Raw genomic sequence first — 19,885 nt, forward strand, 5'->3', positions numbered from 1 at the left:
TGTTTAAAATATGTTTTTCAAACACAAGAATATAATGATTTTATGATTTCTTAAATCAATAATATTTGGAAATGCTCTGGTCTTGGCTCCAGTGCAGGAGTGGAGAGGATGGGCAGGTCAGGAGGGAAAGTTCTACAGTCTTTGGGTATCAGACTGTGGGCCTCTATCAACTTGCGTCCAAATACCATCAGTTGGTCTGCAGGGCTTGCTAGGTGACAGCTGTGGTAGCTCTGGCCTGTTTCAGCTGGAGAGAACAATACAGAGGGGCTTCCAGAAAGCATTTCCCTCGCTACAGGCACAGCCAGGCTACCAATCTTCTCTGGATCCTTTCTTGATTGCTCAAGCCTTCTAAAAATGTTTGGGTGTGTATTTGGTGCGTTCAGAGTAACCTAATCTTATAGATACATGGAGTCTTGAGAGAGCTTAGCTACACTTCCAAGCTCACAACAGTTATCACAGACAGATGAGAGAGATGCCACTTCTTTGTCCATTTTGCTACAGTAAATTAGGCCAAACAAGGGAAAGCCAGGGTTTACTTTACATTGTGCTTTATCATTTTACCCCTGACATCAATCATTTTTTATGGGCCTATTAAGCAGGCCTAGATAGCCACCTGGTACAGCCTGCTGCCTTCAGGCAGGTGACACTGGGTTGCTTGTGACGTTAGTTCCTCTGTGTAGGTTACATCTTACTGACTTCGTCCTCAAGAGCCATGTTTGGATACGTTTCACTGTTTCATCGGTTCAGCTGGTTCATGAATCAAACCATTATATGTACAGCGAATAAAAGGCTGAAAAATTCATAGTTATGCTAACTGTAAGTACAAATCTTGCTTTTGTTCTAATGGGGATTCATTATATGTTTATCCATGAAATTTTCTTCCAAAGCAATTGATTGACTAGAGGTAAAATATCTAAATGAAGGAAAGGCCTGAAGAGGTAACTACACTCCAACCACACCTAAGGCATGTCATATTAAATCTGTAAAGTCACAGTTGACAGGCCCAAAGGTGGTTAAGTTACAGATGACACAACATCATCTTCAGAACCACATGTTGTACCAAGGCCCAAAAGGATCCGAGACAGGAAGAGAAAGATTAAAGGACTAAGATGTTCTGATGTATCCGTAGCTGAGAATAGCTATCAAAAGGCAGCAGGTATCTGGGAAAGAACCTGCTTTTAAGCTTAGAGGCCAGAAATACATTGGCATTGCCTCTGGATTTGCAATAAAACCAATTTTTAATTGGTTTTAAAGCCTAGGATGGAACATTCCTGCAGTCATTCGTGAACCAACCTTATCTTGTAGAAGCTGAGTGAGTCTTGGCCAAACTATCTGCCTTGTGAATGGTTTTGTTTGGGTCCCTTATACGACAGGATGTTCTTGTGCTGTAATTTCATACCTAGTTACAATGTTTTGTGGCGTAGCTTGAGCAGGGAATTCAGAAAGAGGAAAAATCTCCAGAGAAAAATCAAGTGCCTCCATTGATGTGTGTCTGGGGGCTGGGTGGACCCTCCCAATGGGGCTGGGTGGGCCCGCAGGGCTGGACATTGGTGCCCACTTTCTTTCACACCTTGTCTGGCAGAAGAGGGGCAACTGGACAAACACACTGCGTTAGTGAAGGCCAAACAAGGTGTTTCAAGGTTGATGTAACTTAGAATTGCACTAGATTCACTGCTGTAACTGCAGTGCTTCACACACAGCCACAAGTCCATAAAGTCTGGTTGAAGGAATGGTGACTCTGGAAACATGCATATGTGGGGAGGACAGGGGAGGGGGGAAAGGGGGGAGCCCACCACCTGCTTCCCGTGCCCAGGACGTGTGCCACCCACACAGCACTGGGAGGAAAGATGGAACAACGGATTCCTCTCACAGTCCCTCTGGAGGGGCTTTCTCCACTTCCTCCTTAAGAAACAGAGGTGAAGGAGGAAACTAAAGATGCTCAACAATTCCTGCCTCCTGAAACAAAATGGAAAACCTGCTGCTGATGAAGAGCTGAGTCTAAACTAGCTTGTAAGTAAAAACCCCAGTTTCTCAGACTGGAAATCTTTGAAATAAGTAGCTCACCAAGAATTTTCAGCATTTGGATTTGAATTGCTGTCAAAGAAGTGGGAAGGAAAAAAGAGCAAGCAGACCAAATGTAGCTGTTGAATAACAACTACAACATCAACAATAACACTAAGCTTTTGTATACAGGGTTTTTTTTTTTTTTTTTTTTTTCTATTTAAAAAAAAAATAGGCCAAATTCTTCAAAAATGTCAGTGTTGTAAAAGACAGAACAAGCCTGAGGAACTGTTCTAGATGAAGAAGACATGATGACCAAATGCAGTGTGTGACCCAGACTGGGTCCTGCCTGGAGGAAAAGTGCTACAAAGGACGTTATTGGATCAACTGGCAAAAATGCAATACAACCAGCAGATTAAGTAAGGTATTGTATTAAGGTCCAGTTTACAGAAGGTTAGGTAAAATAATATCCTTATTTTTGAAAATCCACACCAAAATATTTAGGGATAAAGGGCAATGATGTAGACAACTTAAAAAATTAATTGATTAATTAAAAATTGAGATGTAATTGACTAAGGTTTTCAATTTTATGATCCACTTTGACGTATATTACTTGGAGATGCCAGATCTTAACTCTGGAATGTTTTATAATTTCAGGTGGGTACCCAGGTGAATGGAATCTCTTTGAAAGGACAGTAGCCAGGGAGTGGCAGAGATATGATATTTATTCGGGGACTGCAGGGTGGGGACTCAAATTTCAGAGGGTAAAACACTTTATCAGGTCTAATGGTTACGGTGCATGCAGTGAGCCATACCTATAATTCTTCTTCTTTTTTTTTTTAAATTAATTAATTAATTTATTTATTGGCTGCATTGGGTCTTCGTTGCTGCACACGGGCTCCCTCTAGTTGCTGCAAGCGGGGGCCACTCTTCATTGTGGTGTGGAGGCTCCTCATTGTAGTGGCTTCTCTTATTGTGGAGCACAGGCCCTACACGCGTGGGCCTCAACAGTTGCGGCAGGTGGGCTCAGTAGTTGTGGCTCACAGGCTCTAGAGTGCAACAGGCTTAGTTGCTCCGTGGCATGTGGAATCTTCCCAGGGCAGGGCTCGAACCCGTGTCCCCTGCATTGGCAGGCGGATTCTTTACCACTGCGCCACCTAGGAAGTCCTATAATTATTCTTAAGGCCGCTCCTTAACACACTTTACCAGGACCACGACACTTATACGTTCCAGCTGATCAAGAGCATAAAAGCGGTACTGCTTACATTGTAGAGTAAGAAGGGGTTTTTATACCGAGTGAAATCAATGCTCCCAAATTCAGGGTGACATTCAAGAACCATATAGTTCAGCATAAGTGAACCTGACACAAGTGGGTGTATTAGAGCCAAACCATCTGGCTCAGATCCCAGCTCCACCAAGTACTACCTGCATGACTTTAAGTAACTCCCTTCACCTCTCTTTGCCTCAGTTTCCTCATCTGTAAAATGGGGATAATAGAAATACCTACCTCATTATGTTGTGAGAGGATTAAATGAGTCCATGCTTTCAAACCATGAGAGTGCCTGGCCCATGGTGAATAATCCATGAATGTTAGCTTTTAACATGAACTAAATGTTGCAATACCAGAGACAGAGGAAGAAAAGGACGTGGTGTCACAAATCTAGGTATCCAGGACTTTGATATTCACCTATGACACAGAAGGGCTTTCGGGCAAATCTCAGTCTTCCTTGCCATCCTCTGTACCGGCAGCAGCAGCCTGCAGACCAGATCCGAATGATGAACTCCAAACCGAAGACGACAATCATCACGAACTCCTAAAATACCAAATGAGGGTGTCAGAGAGAGGCACTGCAGAGCAAACCACAGCGAGACGCTCCGTGGATACTTCTGGACAGTCAGGCACTTGATCTAAAACATCTGGTTGTTAAAGTCTCATGCTAACATCGCCTTTTCTCCAAACCAAGCTAAACCTGGAGAACATCGGAACCTGCACATTGTGTTTCCTATTGTGGATGTTAATCCTCCTCAAGTCTCTAACGGTTTGCAAATTTAGAAGTCAGTTTTAATTTTAAACATGCAGGCAGAATTGCAGATCCCCCTTGTCTGGAATATACAGTCCCTCGGTATCTGAGGGAGATTGGTTCCAAGTCCCTGTGGATACCCAAATCCTTAGATGCTCAAGTCCCCTATAAAGTGGAGTAGTGTTTTCAGAAAACCTACACACATCCTCCCATATACTTTAAGTCATCTCCAGCTTACTTATAATACCTAATACAAGGTAAATGTTTTGTAAACAGTTACCGGCACACAGTTCAAATTTTGCTTCTTGGAGCTTTCTGGAATTTTTTTTCAAATATTTTTGATCTACGGTTGGTTGAATCTGTGGATGTGAAACCTGTAGATAAGGAGAGCTGACTGTATAGTGCAATTGACTTTAGTTACCTGGTAACATGTGAAATATCTGAAATGAAAGAGCGAACCCTGAAAACACAGCTTTACAGTTTTACAGAAAACAGACCCTCATTTTGCTGCAAAGCACGACATGATCCCTGAGCTCTTAAGAGTGGTTCTCAGGGAAAGAGAAGTAAATATTTAGGAGCATCCTGAGTTCTTTCGTTACGATGTCAAACTCTCCTTATAAGATGGCAAGTTTTGACAGCATTACCGTGTGTGGCACATACATCCTTTGCCAGAAATGAGATGCTGAAGCCTCTGGATCTGAAGCTTGTTGATTATTAGTCTGCCCTTTGGTGAGAGCTGCCTAGAAAATAACACTTGCTCCAGGAGGAGGGCTTTGAGATTATCTAGGAAGAGTTGTGAGTGAACCCTGGGGAAGACCAACTAAAGGTGCTCACTAAATGTGGGTCACAGACTGAGAAACCACTGGGATTCGTCAGAAGAAAGCATCTCTGAGCAAACTTGTCATAGTCACCTTGTCATCCGTCTACAGGGGTAGGCATTGAGTTTATCAACATTTATCTTCCTTTAACAATATTTCCCTCTCTTGTTTGTAAACCAGGGTTGACTCAGCGTTTATGATGTAGAACGATACTTATTACTTGATATTTGTTATAACTGCTTAACTATAAAAGTGATACATGGTCCTTATTAAACTCTCTAAACATCACAGAAGCGTTGAGCATAGAAAGTAAAGGTCCTAATCCACTCCCTGTCCTCCCACCCCACGTCCCAAGATAAAAACCATTATCAAATTTAGAAAAATGGCCTTTTTGTTGCAAGTTTCAGGCAAATGTCTGTTTCTTCAGTTAGAGTATGTGATGATGTGTTGCACTTTTGAAATGCCTAGTAGAGATACATCTTTCTCTCCTGTGATTTTGCACTAAATAACCCACAAATATTTCTCATGATGGGAAATAAATCTGCAATATCATGGCTGCTTACTTACAGTGACTTAAAACTACCCATGGGCTAAACCTCTGCAGATGACTTTATGCAGATAACCAAAGCCAGGGTCAACATACACTCATTTATGATATCAGGGTTTTGTTTTGCTTTTAGTTTTGAGTATATATCTAGGTAGTTGAGTTCATTCATTAAGGTGGCTGAAGGGCCACGTTAGGAAGAGCTGGGAGTGAATCCTGGGGAGGCCAAGGGTTGGAGCTGCCTCTTTCTTCATATAGAGCCCGCTGAGGCCTTAGGTGCCCAGCCGTGCCTGTGTCCAGTCTATGTTTAATGGCAGGGCCACTTTTATCCCTGCCTCCACCTCCTACTTGAGCCACGGAGTATGGCACTGTACTGGCGGGTGGTCCTATTATCAGGGATACTGAAGAAAATCCCAAATGCGGCCTGAGCAACTGGACACTATCATAGAATGATTTTACTTTTTCATGGGAATAGCTGCTATCAGTAGCTATATGGCCAATATTCTTTAGATATTGAATAAAGAATATTAGAATAAAGTAATATTCTATTATTTTAGGAAGGTAGGCCCCCACTGCATTGTTTCTATGTTGTATCCTGAGGCAGATAAATTACATCTACAAATTCTTTATTCAGGATATTCCCTTGTTCATGAATACTGCCTTCTGATTTTTTTTTTTTAATAATGTTGGGAAAAATCCTTCGTTTCCAAATAAAGCAAGAGGAGATTGTAATTGGATTTCACTACAGGGTCACAATTTCTGCCTCAGAGAAGATTAGGGTCAGAATTCTCTCCTATTAGAGCATTTCTTTGTATTCTTTATGAGGGCCTGGTTTTAGACTTTGTGAACGATGACCTCAAACGAGTGAGCAGCCAGCGGGTGTCTGTGTAGCCTTTCTCTCAGGCTCAGAGCTGCAAGCCATGGGGATATTCCCTCCCAAGACTTGAGCTGATTCAATTGGGATCAAAAGCAGGAAAACCACTTCGGCCAGATTCTGTCTCTTGTTTCCTGAAATTTCCATCTTTTTTCACTTAAAAGGAACAAAGTGCTATTGAGCCAGAGAAGGGAAAGTATTCCACATCTGACAGCCAGAACCAGTGGGGAATGGAATTGTGAGAAGATCACCTTTTCTCTCTTTTTCATTTCCCAACTTTGTTGAGGTATAATTGACAAATAAAACTTGTGTATATGTGAGCTGTGCAATGAGATGTTTTGATGTACGTAGATATTGTTAAATGATTACTATAGTCAAGCTGATTAACATATCCATCACCTCACATAGGCAACTTTTTTTTTTTGGTGGTGAAAACACTTAAAATTTAATCTCTTAGCAAATTTCCAGGACACACCAACACTACTGTTAGCTATAGTCACCAGGCTGTATGTTTGGTCTCCAGGACTTATGCATCCTGTGTGACTGAAACTTGGTGCACTTTGTCCAGTATCTTTCCTTTTCGCCCACCTCCAGTCCCTGGCAATCATTCTACTCTCTGTTTTTATGAGTTTGACTTTTAGATTCCACATATAAGTGAGGTCATGCAGTATCTGAGTTTCTGTGTCAGACATTTCACTTAGCTTAATGTCCTCCAAATTCATCCATGTTATTGCAAATGGCAGGATTTCTTTTTTTAAGGGTGACTAATATTCCCGTGTGTGTGTATCTATCTATCTATCTACCTATCTATCTATCTATCTATCTATCTATCTATCCATCCATCTATCCCACATCTTCTTTATTCATTTGTCCATTGATGGACACTTGGGTTGTTTCCATATCTTGGCTATTGTGAATAGTGCTGCAATGAACATGAGGGTGCAGATATCTCTTTGAGATCCTGAATTCATCTCCTTTGGATACAGCACCAGAAGTAGGATTGCTGGATCATATACTAGCTCTATTTTTTAATTTTTTGAGAAACCTCCATACTGTTTTCCATAGTGGCTGCACCAATTTACATTCCCACCAATAATGTAGGAGGGTTCCCTTTTCTCCACGTCCTCTTCAGCACTCATTGTCTTTCGTCTTTTTGATAGCAGCCATTCTAACACATATGAGGTGATATCTCATCATGCTTTTTAAAAATAATTTTATTAGAGTATAGTTGGTTTACAATGTTGTGTTAGTTTCTGCTGTACAGCAAAGGGAATCAGTTATACATATATTGGGTTGGCCAAAAAGTTCGTTCGGGTAACATCTTACAGAAAAACCCATATGACATTTTTGACCAACCCAATACACATATCCACTCTTCTTCAGATGTTTTTCCCCATATAGGTCATTACAGAGTATTGAGTAGAGTTCCCTGTGCTGTACAGCAGGTTCTTAGTAGTTATCTATTTTATATATAGTAATAAGTATATGTCAATCCCAATCTTCATTTTGGTTTTGATTTACACTTCTGATGATTAGTGATGTTGAACACTTTTTCATATACCTGTTGGTCATTTTTATGTCTTTCTTTGCAAAATGTCTCTTGCCCATTTGTCCTCTGCCCATTTTTTAATCAGGTTATTTTATTTTATTTTTTGCTGTTGAGTAATGGAAGGTCCTTATATATTTGGATATTAACTTCTTATCAGATGTTTAGTGTGCACATGTCTTCACCCATCCCAGAGGTTTTGTCTTCACTCTGTTGATGGTTTCCTTTTATGTACAGAAGATTTTTAGTTAGATGCAATCCCGCCTATTTATTTTTGTTGTCTGTGATTTTGGAGTTCCATTAAAAAAACCCAAAAGACAAATTCTGTATGATATCACTTACGAGTAGAATCTAAAAAATAAAACTAGTGAATATAATAATGAAGAAACAGACTCACTGATAGAGAACAAACTAGTGGTTACTTGTGAGGAGAGGGGAAATGGAAGAGGCAGGATAGGGGTAGGGGATTAAGAGGCACAAACTACTAAGTATAAAACAAATAAGCTACAAGGATATATAATACAACACAGGAAACATAGCCAATATTTTATAATAAGTATAAATGGAATATAACCTTTAAAAATTGTGAATCATGTTGTACACCTGAAAATTATATAATACTATACATCAACTATACCTTAATTAAGATGCAAAAAGAAAAACAAAAAGCATTTCCCAGACCAATGTCAAGAAGCTACTTCCCTATGTCAGACAGAGAAAGACAAATATCATAGATATCGCTCATATGCGAAATCTAAAAAAAGGGTACAAATGAACTTATCTTAAAACTGAAACAGAGTTACAGATATAGAAAATAAACTTAATAAGGTTACCAAGGGGTAAGGGATGAGGAGGGATAAACTGGAAGAATTGGGATTGATATATACACACTACTATATATAAAATAGATAACAAATATGGACCTGCTGTATAGCACAGGAAACTCTACTCAATACTCTGTAATGGCCTATATGGGAAAAGAATCTACAAAAGAGTGGATATATGTATATGTATAACAGATCCACTTTGCTGTACACCTAAAACTAACACAACTTTGTAAATCAACCATATTCCAATAAAGATTTTTTAAAAAAGAAGCTCCTTCCCTATGTTTTCTTCTAATAGTATTATAGTTTCAGGCCTTACATTTAAGTCTTTCATCCATTTTGAGTTGATTTTTATATGTGGTGTGAGATAAGGGTCCAATTTCATCCTTCTGCATGTGGATATCCAATTTCCCCATTCATGATGAAAACTCTCAGCAAGTCAGAAATAGAGGTTTACTATCTCAATTTGATAAATAGCATCTAAAAACCCTTACAGCCAATGTCATACTTAATGATGAAAGACTGAAAGCTTTTCTCCAAAAATCAAGAAGAAAAGATGTTAGTTTCATCACTCTTATCCAACACAGTTATATAATATAGCAATAAAGCAAGTAAAAGAAATAAAAGGCATACAATTGGAAAGGCAGATATAAAATATTCTATATTTGCAGATGCATGATTGTCTACAGAGAAAGCTGCAAAGAATCTACCAAAAGACTCTCAGACCTAATCAGTGAGCTCAGTAAGGTTGCAAGATACAAGATCAGTATACAAAAACCAACCACAATTCTGCATACTAACAGTAAGGATGTGGGAGCCAAAATTAAAAGCACAATATTATTTACGACTATTCCAAATAAATTAAATGTTTAGCTATGCACTTAACAAAACCTGTACATGTTATGCACACCAAAAATTACAAAATGTTGACAAAAGAAATCAGAGGAGACCTAAATAAATGGAAATACCATGTTCATGAATTGAAAGACTCAACATAATAAAGATGTCAACCTTCCCAAATTGATTTGTAGGTTTAATGAAATTCCTATCAAAATCTCAGCGTTTTTTTTTTTTTTTGGTAGACATAAAGAAACTTATTCTAAAGTTTATATGGAAAGGCACAGGCCTTAGAATAGCTAAAAAAAATCCTGAAAAAAAAAGATAATAAAGTGGGAGGAATCACTTTATCTGCTATTAAGGCCCGCTATGTAACTCTAGTAATCAAGACTATGTGGTCTTGGCAGAGGGACAGACACATAGAGAATGATGGAACACAAAAAGAGAACCTAGAAATATACTCAGACAAATGTGCTCAATTGATTATTTGATAAAGGTACATAAGTAATTCAATGGAGGAAGAAATAGCCTTTTCAGTAATCAATGCTGGGGCAATTAGACATCCATATGCAATAAAATGAACCTCTATCTATAGCTCACACTTTATACAAAAATTGATTCAAAATGGGTCATGGGCTTAAGTGTTAAAACTGTAAAACTTTTAGTAAAAAGTATAAGAGAAAAAATTTAGGATTTGAGCTAAGCAAAGAGTTCTTTGACTTTACACCAAAAGCATAAGTAAGAAAAGGAAAAATTGATAAATTGGACTTAATCAAAAGTAGAAAGGATAAAAAGACAAACTATAGACCAAGAGAAAATATTTGCAGACCACAGATATGACAAAGGACTAGTATCTAGGAAAATATAAAACCTCTCAAAACTCAACCGTAAAAAAGATTTCAACTATAAAATGGGCAAAAGACATGAACAGACATTTCACTGAAGAGGAAAATAGATAGCAAATGATCACATGAAAAAATATTCAACATCATCAGCCATCATCAGTAGGAAATGCAAATTAAAACACAATAGCGTAACACTACACCTATCAGAATGGCTAAAATTAAAAATGCCAACACAAAATACTGGAGAGAATATGCAGAAACTAGATTTCCTGTGCATTGTTGGTGAGAATGTAAAATGATGTATCCACTCTGGAAAGCAGCTTGATAGTTTCTTATAAAATTAAGCATGCTGTTCCTATATGACTCAGTAATTGTACTCTTGGGTATTCATGCCACAGAAATGAAAACTTATGTTTATACAAACACCTCTAAGCAAATGTTCATAATGGATTCATTCATAATATCCAAAACCCAGAAACAGCCCAGATGTCCTAACCATCTGAGTGGTTAAACAAGTTGTGGTCCATCCATATCATGGAATACTACTCAACGATAAAAATGAACAAACTATTGACACACACGACAACCTGGATGAATCTCTGGGGAATTATGCTGAGTGGAAAAAGGAATCCCAAAGGTTACATACCATGTTATTCCATCTATATAACATTTTTGAATTGAAAATTTTAGAAACTTGGAACAGATTAGTGCCTGCTGGAAGTCGAGGATGGGGTGTGTGGGTGGGAAGGAGCATGTGGGTGTGGTTATTGAAGGACAACCTGAGAAATCCTGGTGGTGATGGAGCTGTTTGGTGTCTTGATTGTTACCAGAGATACATGAGGCTCCACACGTATTAAAATTATATAGAACTAAATACCAACATACAAACACATACATATCCACATATAAATACCCCACACAAACTAGGGAAATCTGAATAAGATCTGTGGCTTGTATCAATGTTATTATCCTGGTTGTGATAGTATACTATAGTTTCACAAAATGTTATTATTTGGGGAAACTGGGTAAAGCGTACACAGAATATCTCCATATTATTTCTTACAACTACATGTGGCTCTACAATTACCTCATGAAAAAATCAGTTAAAAAAAAGTCACTGCCCATCATCTAGGCCAGTGGGGCCGGCTCCGAAGAGGAAATGTTCCCCTTCATGTCCAGATGCTGGATCTGACCTCACTGTGTTTTGGTTTCGTGGCTCTAAATGATCCTCTGAATGGTTCTCCTTATTTTATTTTCAAATGAGTTAAAAATACAAACATCTGTTACGCTCATTTGAAATGACTTCAATTTGGGGTGAAGTTCTCCTGACCTTTGCTGGGCAGCAAAGACACAGGTTCTGGTGCCTTTTCTGCTGTACCTCAGGATAAATCAGCTCATTTTCTCTTGCTTGTTTTTAATTGAAATAAAAATGCCCTTTATTTACTCAAATGGTTGTTAAAGAGATCAGTGAATAATAATCAGAGGACTTGACCTACTAGGAGGAAAGTGGTAATGTAAAGCTGGCATTATTAACTATGGTTCTGTGTTTCTTTTTTGAAGATGCTGGAAACTTGGCTTTGACATCTCTCCACAGAACTGAAGGCGATGTTTATTATTTTAATCACCTGTCTTGAAGGAGTTGTAGTGTTTCCTCACTTGTCCTCATAGAATTTGAGTAATCCATAGAGCAGCTTTCCTATTCTTCTTAAAGATTTAGGAAATGCATATAGAAATTAAGAAACCAAAGAGGCAGGGGAGAGCTAGTCCTAGGTTCTATTTAGAATATGTATTGAGAATACTAACCAGCATGAAGGAAGAATCTTCATATGATGCTATTTCATTGATATGTATAACTTTGCTATATAACTTCAGATTTAAATTCTATTCTTGCAGTTCTTTTGTTTTTGAGTTATTTAAAGAGGTTTTAGGCACAGATTGATTGATTTTTTTGGTACAAATTCACAAGCCTAACAGCTCATGTTCTGGTTGTTTTCTTGTTAATTAACAGCACTGTTCATTAAAACACAGTGACCTTTTTCTAAGCTACAAGCTGTCTGCTGTGACCATTAGTTTTTTCTGTTTTCATGCCATCTAATAGCATCTTTGTGAAGATGAGATACTAATATTGTAAACCCCCATGACACTTACACCAATTCTTGAAGAGCTGTGGCTAATTAGATGTACAAAATTGGAAGTACTGCCCTTACTCAGAATGTCAACATAATCTCTTTGCTCCTTTTATTGTATGTATACTTAAAGTACCACAAGGCTAGCAGGCCAGCATGCCTCCTCTCATAATCCCTGCAGGGAAACGATTTGTGACGTCAACTGAGCCCTAAACTGCAAAGAAAGGCATCAGAGGGGTTGCAGTTATAATTCTTTGTAATTTGGAAAATTCTAATAGTACAATGCATACTGAGGAAGTGAAGTTAAAATCTAGAGATGGTGCAATGCTTAAATTAGAATGTGAAAATAAAAATACTAAAGTAAATTATCTTTTGGATTTTCGTCTATTTGAAAGGCAGAAAAAAACCCCAAAACACAGGCTTACTGTTACTTGGAGGCCATCTCACACCAACATCAACCTAGCTTGATTTCACATTCTTTTTACTTTTGGGGATGGTATATTAACTGTTGGTGTACTGGAAGAGAATTTGAGGAAATGAATGTTTTTACCAAAGGGATTGATTTGAGGACAGGATCGTGCTTGTATCAAGGGTGGTGGTGAAGGTGTGACAGCATTTACTGAGTAGACACTGAGCGATGTGAGCAGTGAAGGGACCTGGGGTGAGGATGGGGCACTGCCCCTGCTTTTGCAAATGGTGCTTGGAGATGGTTCTGAAGCCAGTAACTGGGTTGCTCCACTGGCCAGATTTTAGGCACGGATTGACTGATGTTTTTGGTACAGATTCACTTAGGAAGACACCAGTGGAAGAATTCGTTTCAGGAGCACCAGGAAAATTAAAGTTTCCCCCTTGCTGGTTGGTTGAGTCCCCAGATTTCTCTATAATAATTTATCCTTTCAAGTTTTCCACATCATTTACAATGTAAATCTCCCTCTGAAAAAATAATTCATTTAACCACATTTATATGACACGATTCATTTATCCAGCGATCTCTCAGAGGGGCACGAGAAAGGGAGTGGTTTGAAAACATTCCATCCTGAATGACTGAGTCACACTTTGTTACCCAAGAATGATTAGGGGCAGGTTTTCATCAGGTGTTGGGGCCACAGGGGCAGGAGGCAAGCTCCTCCTTATTGGGGAGTCAGGACCAGAGGACATTCCAGGCTTCCCCACAGTGCAGCCTAGGGGGTCCCATGCGTCCTAGTTGCTGGGGGTGGGGGGAAGACTTGTAGTGAGTTTAGACACTTAGTGATGGCTTGGTTGCGGTCATGCCCACCTGATGTGAGGGAGCCACGAAGTGACCCCTCTAGGTTCCTATTCACCCTCTGAAAGTCGCATCAACATCAAGCTAAAGGATGATGGCTTAGGCCTTTCCCTCCGCTGGCCAGGGGAGGAGGTTGGGATCTGACTGCGGGACCCAGCGCAGCAGTGCCCTCTGCCTAGGCGACCAGGTTGGTGGTGCACACGGAGAGAACAGAAGGCAGGCTCACTGAGTGCTTTTTGTCCACCCACCCCAACCAAATTATACCTTAATTGGTTTAAGGTTTGTGTACATGCAGTCACGTGTGTGTATAACCGGGTTAGAACAAAAACACTGAGGCATGAACTTCAAGCCAGAAAAACTGAAAAGAGCTTGCTGCACCTTGAGCTGAACCCGATATTCATTCTGCTAAGCTTTTGCCAAATAATCACAAAAGAACCAGTGCAACTTGGAACTGAAGCTAGAAGTCCCAAATCAGATCGAAGTGGGAATACCAAGAGAGTTTCCCAAATGAGTGAAAGTAAACCAAGTTTTCTTGAGATTCAGATTGCTCATTTGTCAATTTCTCATCATCCTATTGGCTTTTCTTTCTCTCAAGAACTATAGGAGCTTGCCCCCAAAGAATTTAAAATTAAAATTTAAAATGAACATTGCTACCGGAGACAAAATTAGGCCATTTTATTAGTTTTATAAGAAAATATGCAAAGGCAATGGGTTTTGCTTACTTATAAAACTGTAAATAAAATTCTTTCAAACAAATGAACAATGTGTTTCAATCAACAGACAGCCCTGGCCTTAAGAAACTGGTACATGTCAGCCAAGTTGATAAAGCAAATATCTTCTCCTGCTGGTGGGCTGAAGTGATGCCTATGACAAGACAGTAATTAGGACAGTGTAATGGACTGAATGTCCATATATTGAAGCTGTGATCCCCCTGTGTTATGGTCTTTGGAGGTGGGGCCTTTGGGAGGTGATGAGGTGTGGGTGAGGTCATGAGGGTGGGGCTCCATGATGGGATTAGTATCCCCATGAGAAGAGGAAGAGAGACCAGGGCTCTTTCTGTCCCTGACACGCGGGGACACAGCGAGAAGGCTGCCATCTGTAAGCCAGGAAGAAGGCTCTAGCTGGGGTGCCTTGATCTTGGACTTCCAGCCCCCAGAACTGAGAGGCAAACACACTCAGGCTGCGGTATTTTGTTATAAGAGCCGGGCTGACTGAGCCGCCGGCTTCTGTGCTACTGAGAGGCTTGGGGTCAGGCAGAACCACATGGGCTCTTGGAGAACTTTCAGAATGTTGCTTTTTTTTTTTACTGGAGAGTTACATCCCTGCCTTACAGCTGCCTGTGCGTGGACCAAAGAAATTGCTATTGTACTGGGGTACAAGAAAATCTGACCCTTCTGTCTTTCTTTGGGGTGTTTGCATTTAGTACAATAACTGCTCCGCAACACCTACTTCACTTGTAAATGTTCTGCTTTACATGAATCACTTGACAAATGTATACTGAAGAGCATGGCTGGGCAGGATGTCGAGGTGAGCAATTTTTACCCCCACCCCGGAGGAGGTGGCAGCTCTTTGGGATAAGACACGTGCACTAGAAAACTCACACAATGAGGTGCCGTGAGGTCCCCTGAGATGCTCCTCGTCCACTGTGGTAACTCCCTCACTAAATGCTCCTTTAAGTTTCCTTCAGTTCAAAACTGCAGGTTCAGGAAGAACTAATTAGCATACTGCTTTACCAATCCATTAAAAATCAAAGTTCTGAAAAAGAGCTGGCTAGAAGGAGAAAAATTGGAGTAAGCTAATTGGCCCATGTTTTTTTTTTTCTAATGCTGCCTATTCAGCATTATTGACACTAATTGTGATTGGAGAGTCAATGTCCTCTCATCGCCAGATGTCTGGTGTCAGCGTGCTTGTTTTGATGAATCTAAGCTAGAGGACAGTGAGGGTAATTATCAATTTCACTCCTATGATTTATAGCAATTTTGTTTTTATTGGGGTCATGTGATGAGATCTCTCCTCTTTTACTATCTCACTGAAACAAGAGGATTTTTCACCATTGGTTAAAAAAGTTTCTTAAGACAGGCTGGGAAAAGAAAGAAAAAGTGAGGGGCAGTTTATTCCTTTTATCTGAGCATGTTTTAAGAAGAATTCCCAAAGGTTTTGGTTTTTGTAGGACATGGAACTTCAGGGTGGAGCTGAAGTGTCTCCTGAAAGCCCAGCAGAAGCAGCCAAGGTTTTATTTACTCCGTAATGAGGAGGTACAGGCTGTGCTGATGGAGGGAGGAGCCCTGAGACCCTCACAGGCGAGCAGTCCAGGGGGACGGTGCTTGGCTTTTTGGCAGGTTGTGAGAATGAGGCAGGGTGATGCGGGCCCAGCAGGAATTAGATACTGATTGCTTTCCTTCCACACATCACCACTAATAGAAGGTGCGTACCAGCTTTCTGTGCAATGTCTGATAAACAGAGAATATTAGCTATCCCCAAAGTATTAGTATGTGAATCAGTGGCATTGTAGCAGTATTCCACTAATGACACTTTCTAAACTGAAGAAAACATTGAAGTTTTGTGCCCTTCTGAACATTTAGATCATCAAGAAAAATCAAACCTATGCAAAATCATTTATTTTAATAGCTTCAATTTTATTAACCATGTGAATCTTCACACTGTATCCTTTAAGAAACCTGTCATGATTCAGGGATGTTTATTATCTCTAGTTATCCATCAAAATCATTGAAGACCGTCATGCTGTAAATCAAGTATATTCTTAAATTGGGAAGATGTAGGGCCTGTTCATTGATAAACTTGAATTAATGTAATGAGCTCCTCTGCCTGTTGTTCATTTGAATCATTAAACAATAGAGTAAGAATGAATATGTCTTCTCTACCCTTGGTTTAAGAAAAACTGAGATGAGAGTAAGAACAAGAAGGAGATTTCCAAGTGTTTCAGAACACCAGCTTTTATGATCTCTAAGCACATGACATGGCACAGGGCAAATACTTATCAGTTTGATTTAACGGTGAATCATCCTGACAGCTGAGTCCAAGGAATCCTTGGGGGTCTCCCTTGTTTCTATACAGTCCATTTCTCTGCTGTGTCATTCACCAAGCCATGTTCTGATCCTAATTTGTTCTGCTGAAGTCTCCCTGCTGGAGAGAAAACGCCTCCTCTTGCTGTGTCTAGCTTTTATCTCAGACAGAGACAGCTCCTATCATCCAAAGCCATCGCTCTTACTTGCTCATAATGTTATTTCTGCCAAACATCTCTGTTCCTGTCACCAACGTATCTTAATTAATACACCACTGCCTGCTGGTCCCCGGTCATGCACACCTGCCACACAACCTCTGATGGGCGATGCCCTCGTCTACAGGACACATCGCTATCACTCGGACTGATCTGGGAAGTCACTCAGCGTAGGAGGGACCTGATCTGTCATAGTAACTGGAAACCTTGCTCTGCTCTCATGCTCTTGTCTTTGGTTGTAGACTCATTCCTCCCTGGCAACACAACACTTGACTTGGAGACCATGGTAGTAATTTAACCACACATGAGAGGACCGATTCACAATTTGAAAGCATCCTGCACACAATTAGGGACCAAAGCTGTGGAAATACAGACCCGTTGACTTGACAGGACATTAACACAAAGCAGGCTCTGAGCAAAAATAACTGTCTATTCAGAAGTGAGGCTCTGCCCCGAAAAGAATGCTCTGGAGAAAACGCCCTCCCTACCACTTGTGGGCAGCATGGAAGCCTGAAGAAAGGGAATGTGACACAGTGGTCAGTGAGTCCCCTGGAGAACCTGGACAGAAGTCGAGCAGCAAGGAGTGTGAGAGCATGTTTACTCAGAGTGAGGGGTGGGTGTGGGGGCTGGGCTGGAGGGGGCGGGCTGAAGCAAGGAGGCCCTGGGAAGTTCCTTGGCTGCCATGGCAACAGCTCTCTCCTCCTCTTGTCTGCATCCAGGCAGAACCATGAAGCCTCCACGGAGGAAGGGCCATCCGGCCCCTCAAGGCAGTCTCACTGGGCAGCTTCTTGTCATGGCCGAAGCCCCACGGGCACCGTCTGCAGGTGTGGATGTGGGGGACTCACCTGTCGCTCTCCCACGTTGACAGACAGGGGACAGAATTGCATTAAAGCAGGGAATTCACACTCCCTGGCCCCATAATAAAGACTAAGAGTCACCAAAGGTATGGTTTTCAAAGATTAGCTTTATGTATCTCAAATTAGCACCTTATCAGAGTATAAATTGTTTATACTATTGAAACTTCCTGTTTTCACTTCTTCCACTATTTTACTATACTTTTTTACACAGTAAATGCAGATCCGGTGGAATCTTATCTTCCTCAAGAGCATAAATACAGGTTATCATTTACATTTATACTCCACTAATTCAAAACTTGTGATAATTCTGCTAGCGTGTGGGTAACACTTATTTTTGTACCATTTTTAAAAGAGGATTTACTAGGCAAATTAAGAACAGAAATGCAACGATAAGAGAGAAGGTTTAACATATTTAAGAGGAAACAGTTTTCAAGATTCTTAATAGCACTTATTTGTATTTAAACAATTAATGGAATAATTACAACCAAGCCATGTCATTAATTAAAGAAAGCCAGCAGGATCTTTATTTGGCATCAGTTTGTTAGCAGAGATTCCCTGTTAGTCAGTACGGACTCAATGGAGAATGGTAAGAAATATGCCTCCTCCCAACGCTAATCACCCCCTTTCAATCACTGTGACTGTTTCCCGAACACAGAGCCGATCACTGCAATCAGCGACAGTCAGCTGCACAAACCAGCGTGCGAACACGTGTCATCAGTCCCCCACGTGCTGTTGGTCCCTGTGATTGCTGGAAGGAGCCCCCGGCCCAGGAGAGGCAGGGCAAGGAGCGTCTACAGTTGATCCCAGGGTTTGGGACCCACTTCCACAGCCCTGTGTCCCCCAGTCCTTGCTCTGAATCTGCGTGTTCTGTTCTGATCCTTTTGTATCTCTCTGTGACCTGCCCCAGTAGACAGGCCTACTGCCTCTCTCTCCCGGATACCAGCCCCTGGACACCCAATGGGCTGCACGTTCCCCTTCCAGGGAAGCAGCACAGTGCCTTGACTAGCTCACTGTCAAACACCAGGATTGTTCATGGGGTCACAGTAGAACGTTTAAGACAAAGTGCAGGAAATGGAGGTTCCACCATGCCCCATTCATTCATTCGGTGGAGAGCGTGGGTTAGAAGCATGGAGGGGCCCTGCCACATGCCAGCTGTGTGACTTTGGACAATTTAACTTCACCTCACTGAGTCTCACTTTTCTGTAAAATGGAGATAGAACTCCTTTTTCATAGGGTTGTTACCAGGGTTTAAATGACAATATTTGTACAGTGCTTAGGACAGTGTCTGATACATAGAAATCCCTTTTATAACTACGAAATAAAATAAATGCATTCTTTCAACATTGATTGAGTGCTTGCTGTCTGCTGGAGACACAGAAGTGACCAGAGAGTCAAAAATCCCTGCCCGCTTAATGCTTCCAGTGAGGTAGGCAGATAACAACCCTGATAAATAAGCACGTTTTATAGACCATGAGGAGGTGAGTGCTTCAGAGACCAGTAAAGGAGGGCAATGGTGCAGGCAGGTGTCCAGCCTTAAGCAGGAGCGCTGGTGGGCCTTTCTGAGCTGCTGGAAGTGACAGGCGTGAGACGGGCAGGCGTCCAGTGGGAGAGGCTTCCAGGCAGAGCCCTCAGCTGAGGTGTGGATGGGGAAGAGGAGGCAGAGGGACCGAAGCAGATGTGTGTGTGTGTGTGGGGCGGGGGGAAGGCGAGGAGAGGTGGGAGCTGAGGGCTGGACTGTGCAGGGTCTTTCAGGTCAATCACAAGAACCTGGGCTTTTACTCTGAGAAACGGGGGGCTGCTCCAGGACGAGGGCCTCAGGGAGAAAGGGCTGCGCTGTCTCCTCATACAGCTGCTTGGGCCATGCACCGGTTTTGGTAGGGAAAGGAGATCTCCCTGAGAGGAACTGGGCACCCACAGAGGGTCCAGGAGGCAGGAATGAAAACTGGGGCAGGACCCACGTGTGTCTCTTCCAGGCAAGAGGAGAGGAATGAGACGCCAGGCAGAGAAGGAGGCTCTCCCTGACACCTGTTGAAGCTGAAGCCTGAAGCTGCCAATATGTCACGTCCTCATGAGAGTTTCCCACAGTG

The 19,885-nt window shown here is 41.2% G+C and overlaps 1 protein-coding gene across 1 annotated transcript in view; it reads right to left on the reverse strand.

The window, feature by feature from the left end:
- KCNQ5 (potassium voltage-gated channel subfamily Q member 5) overlaps nucleotides 1-19,885 on the reverse strand; it is a 535,817-nt gene that overhangs the window by 127,880 nt on the left and 388,052 nt on the right. Inside the window, exon 3 of the mRNA XM_057738358.1 lies at nucleotides 3,689-3,815. Coding sequence (XP_057594341.1) covers nucleotides 3,689-3,815 — 127 coding nt within the window. The remainder of the gene's footprint in view (nucleotides 1-3,688; nucleotides 3,816-19,885) is intronic.

The sequence above is a fragment of the Hippopotamus amphibius genome, chromosome 6 (genome assembly GCF_030028045.1).
Source record: "Hippopotamus amphibius kiboko isolate mHipAmp2 chromosome 6, mHipAmp2.hap2, whole genome shotgun sequence".
Lineage (NCBI taxonomy): Eukaryota > Metazoa > Chordata > Mammalia > Artiodactyla > Hippopotamidae > Hippopotamus > Hippopotamus amphibius.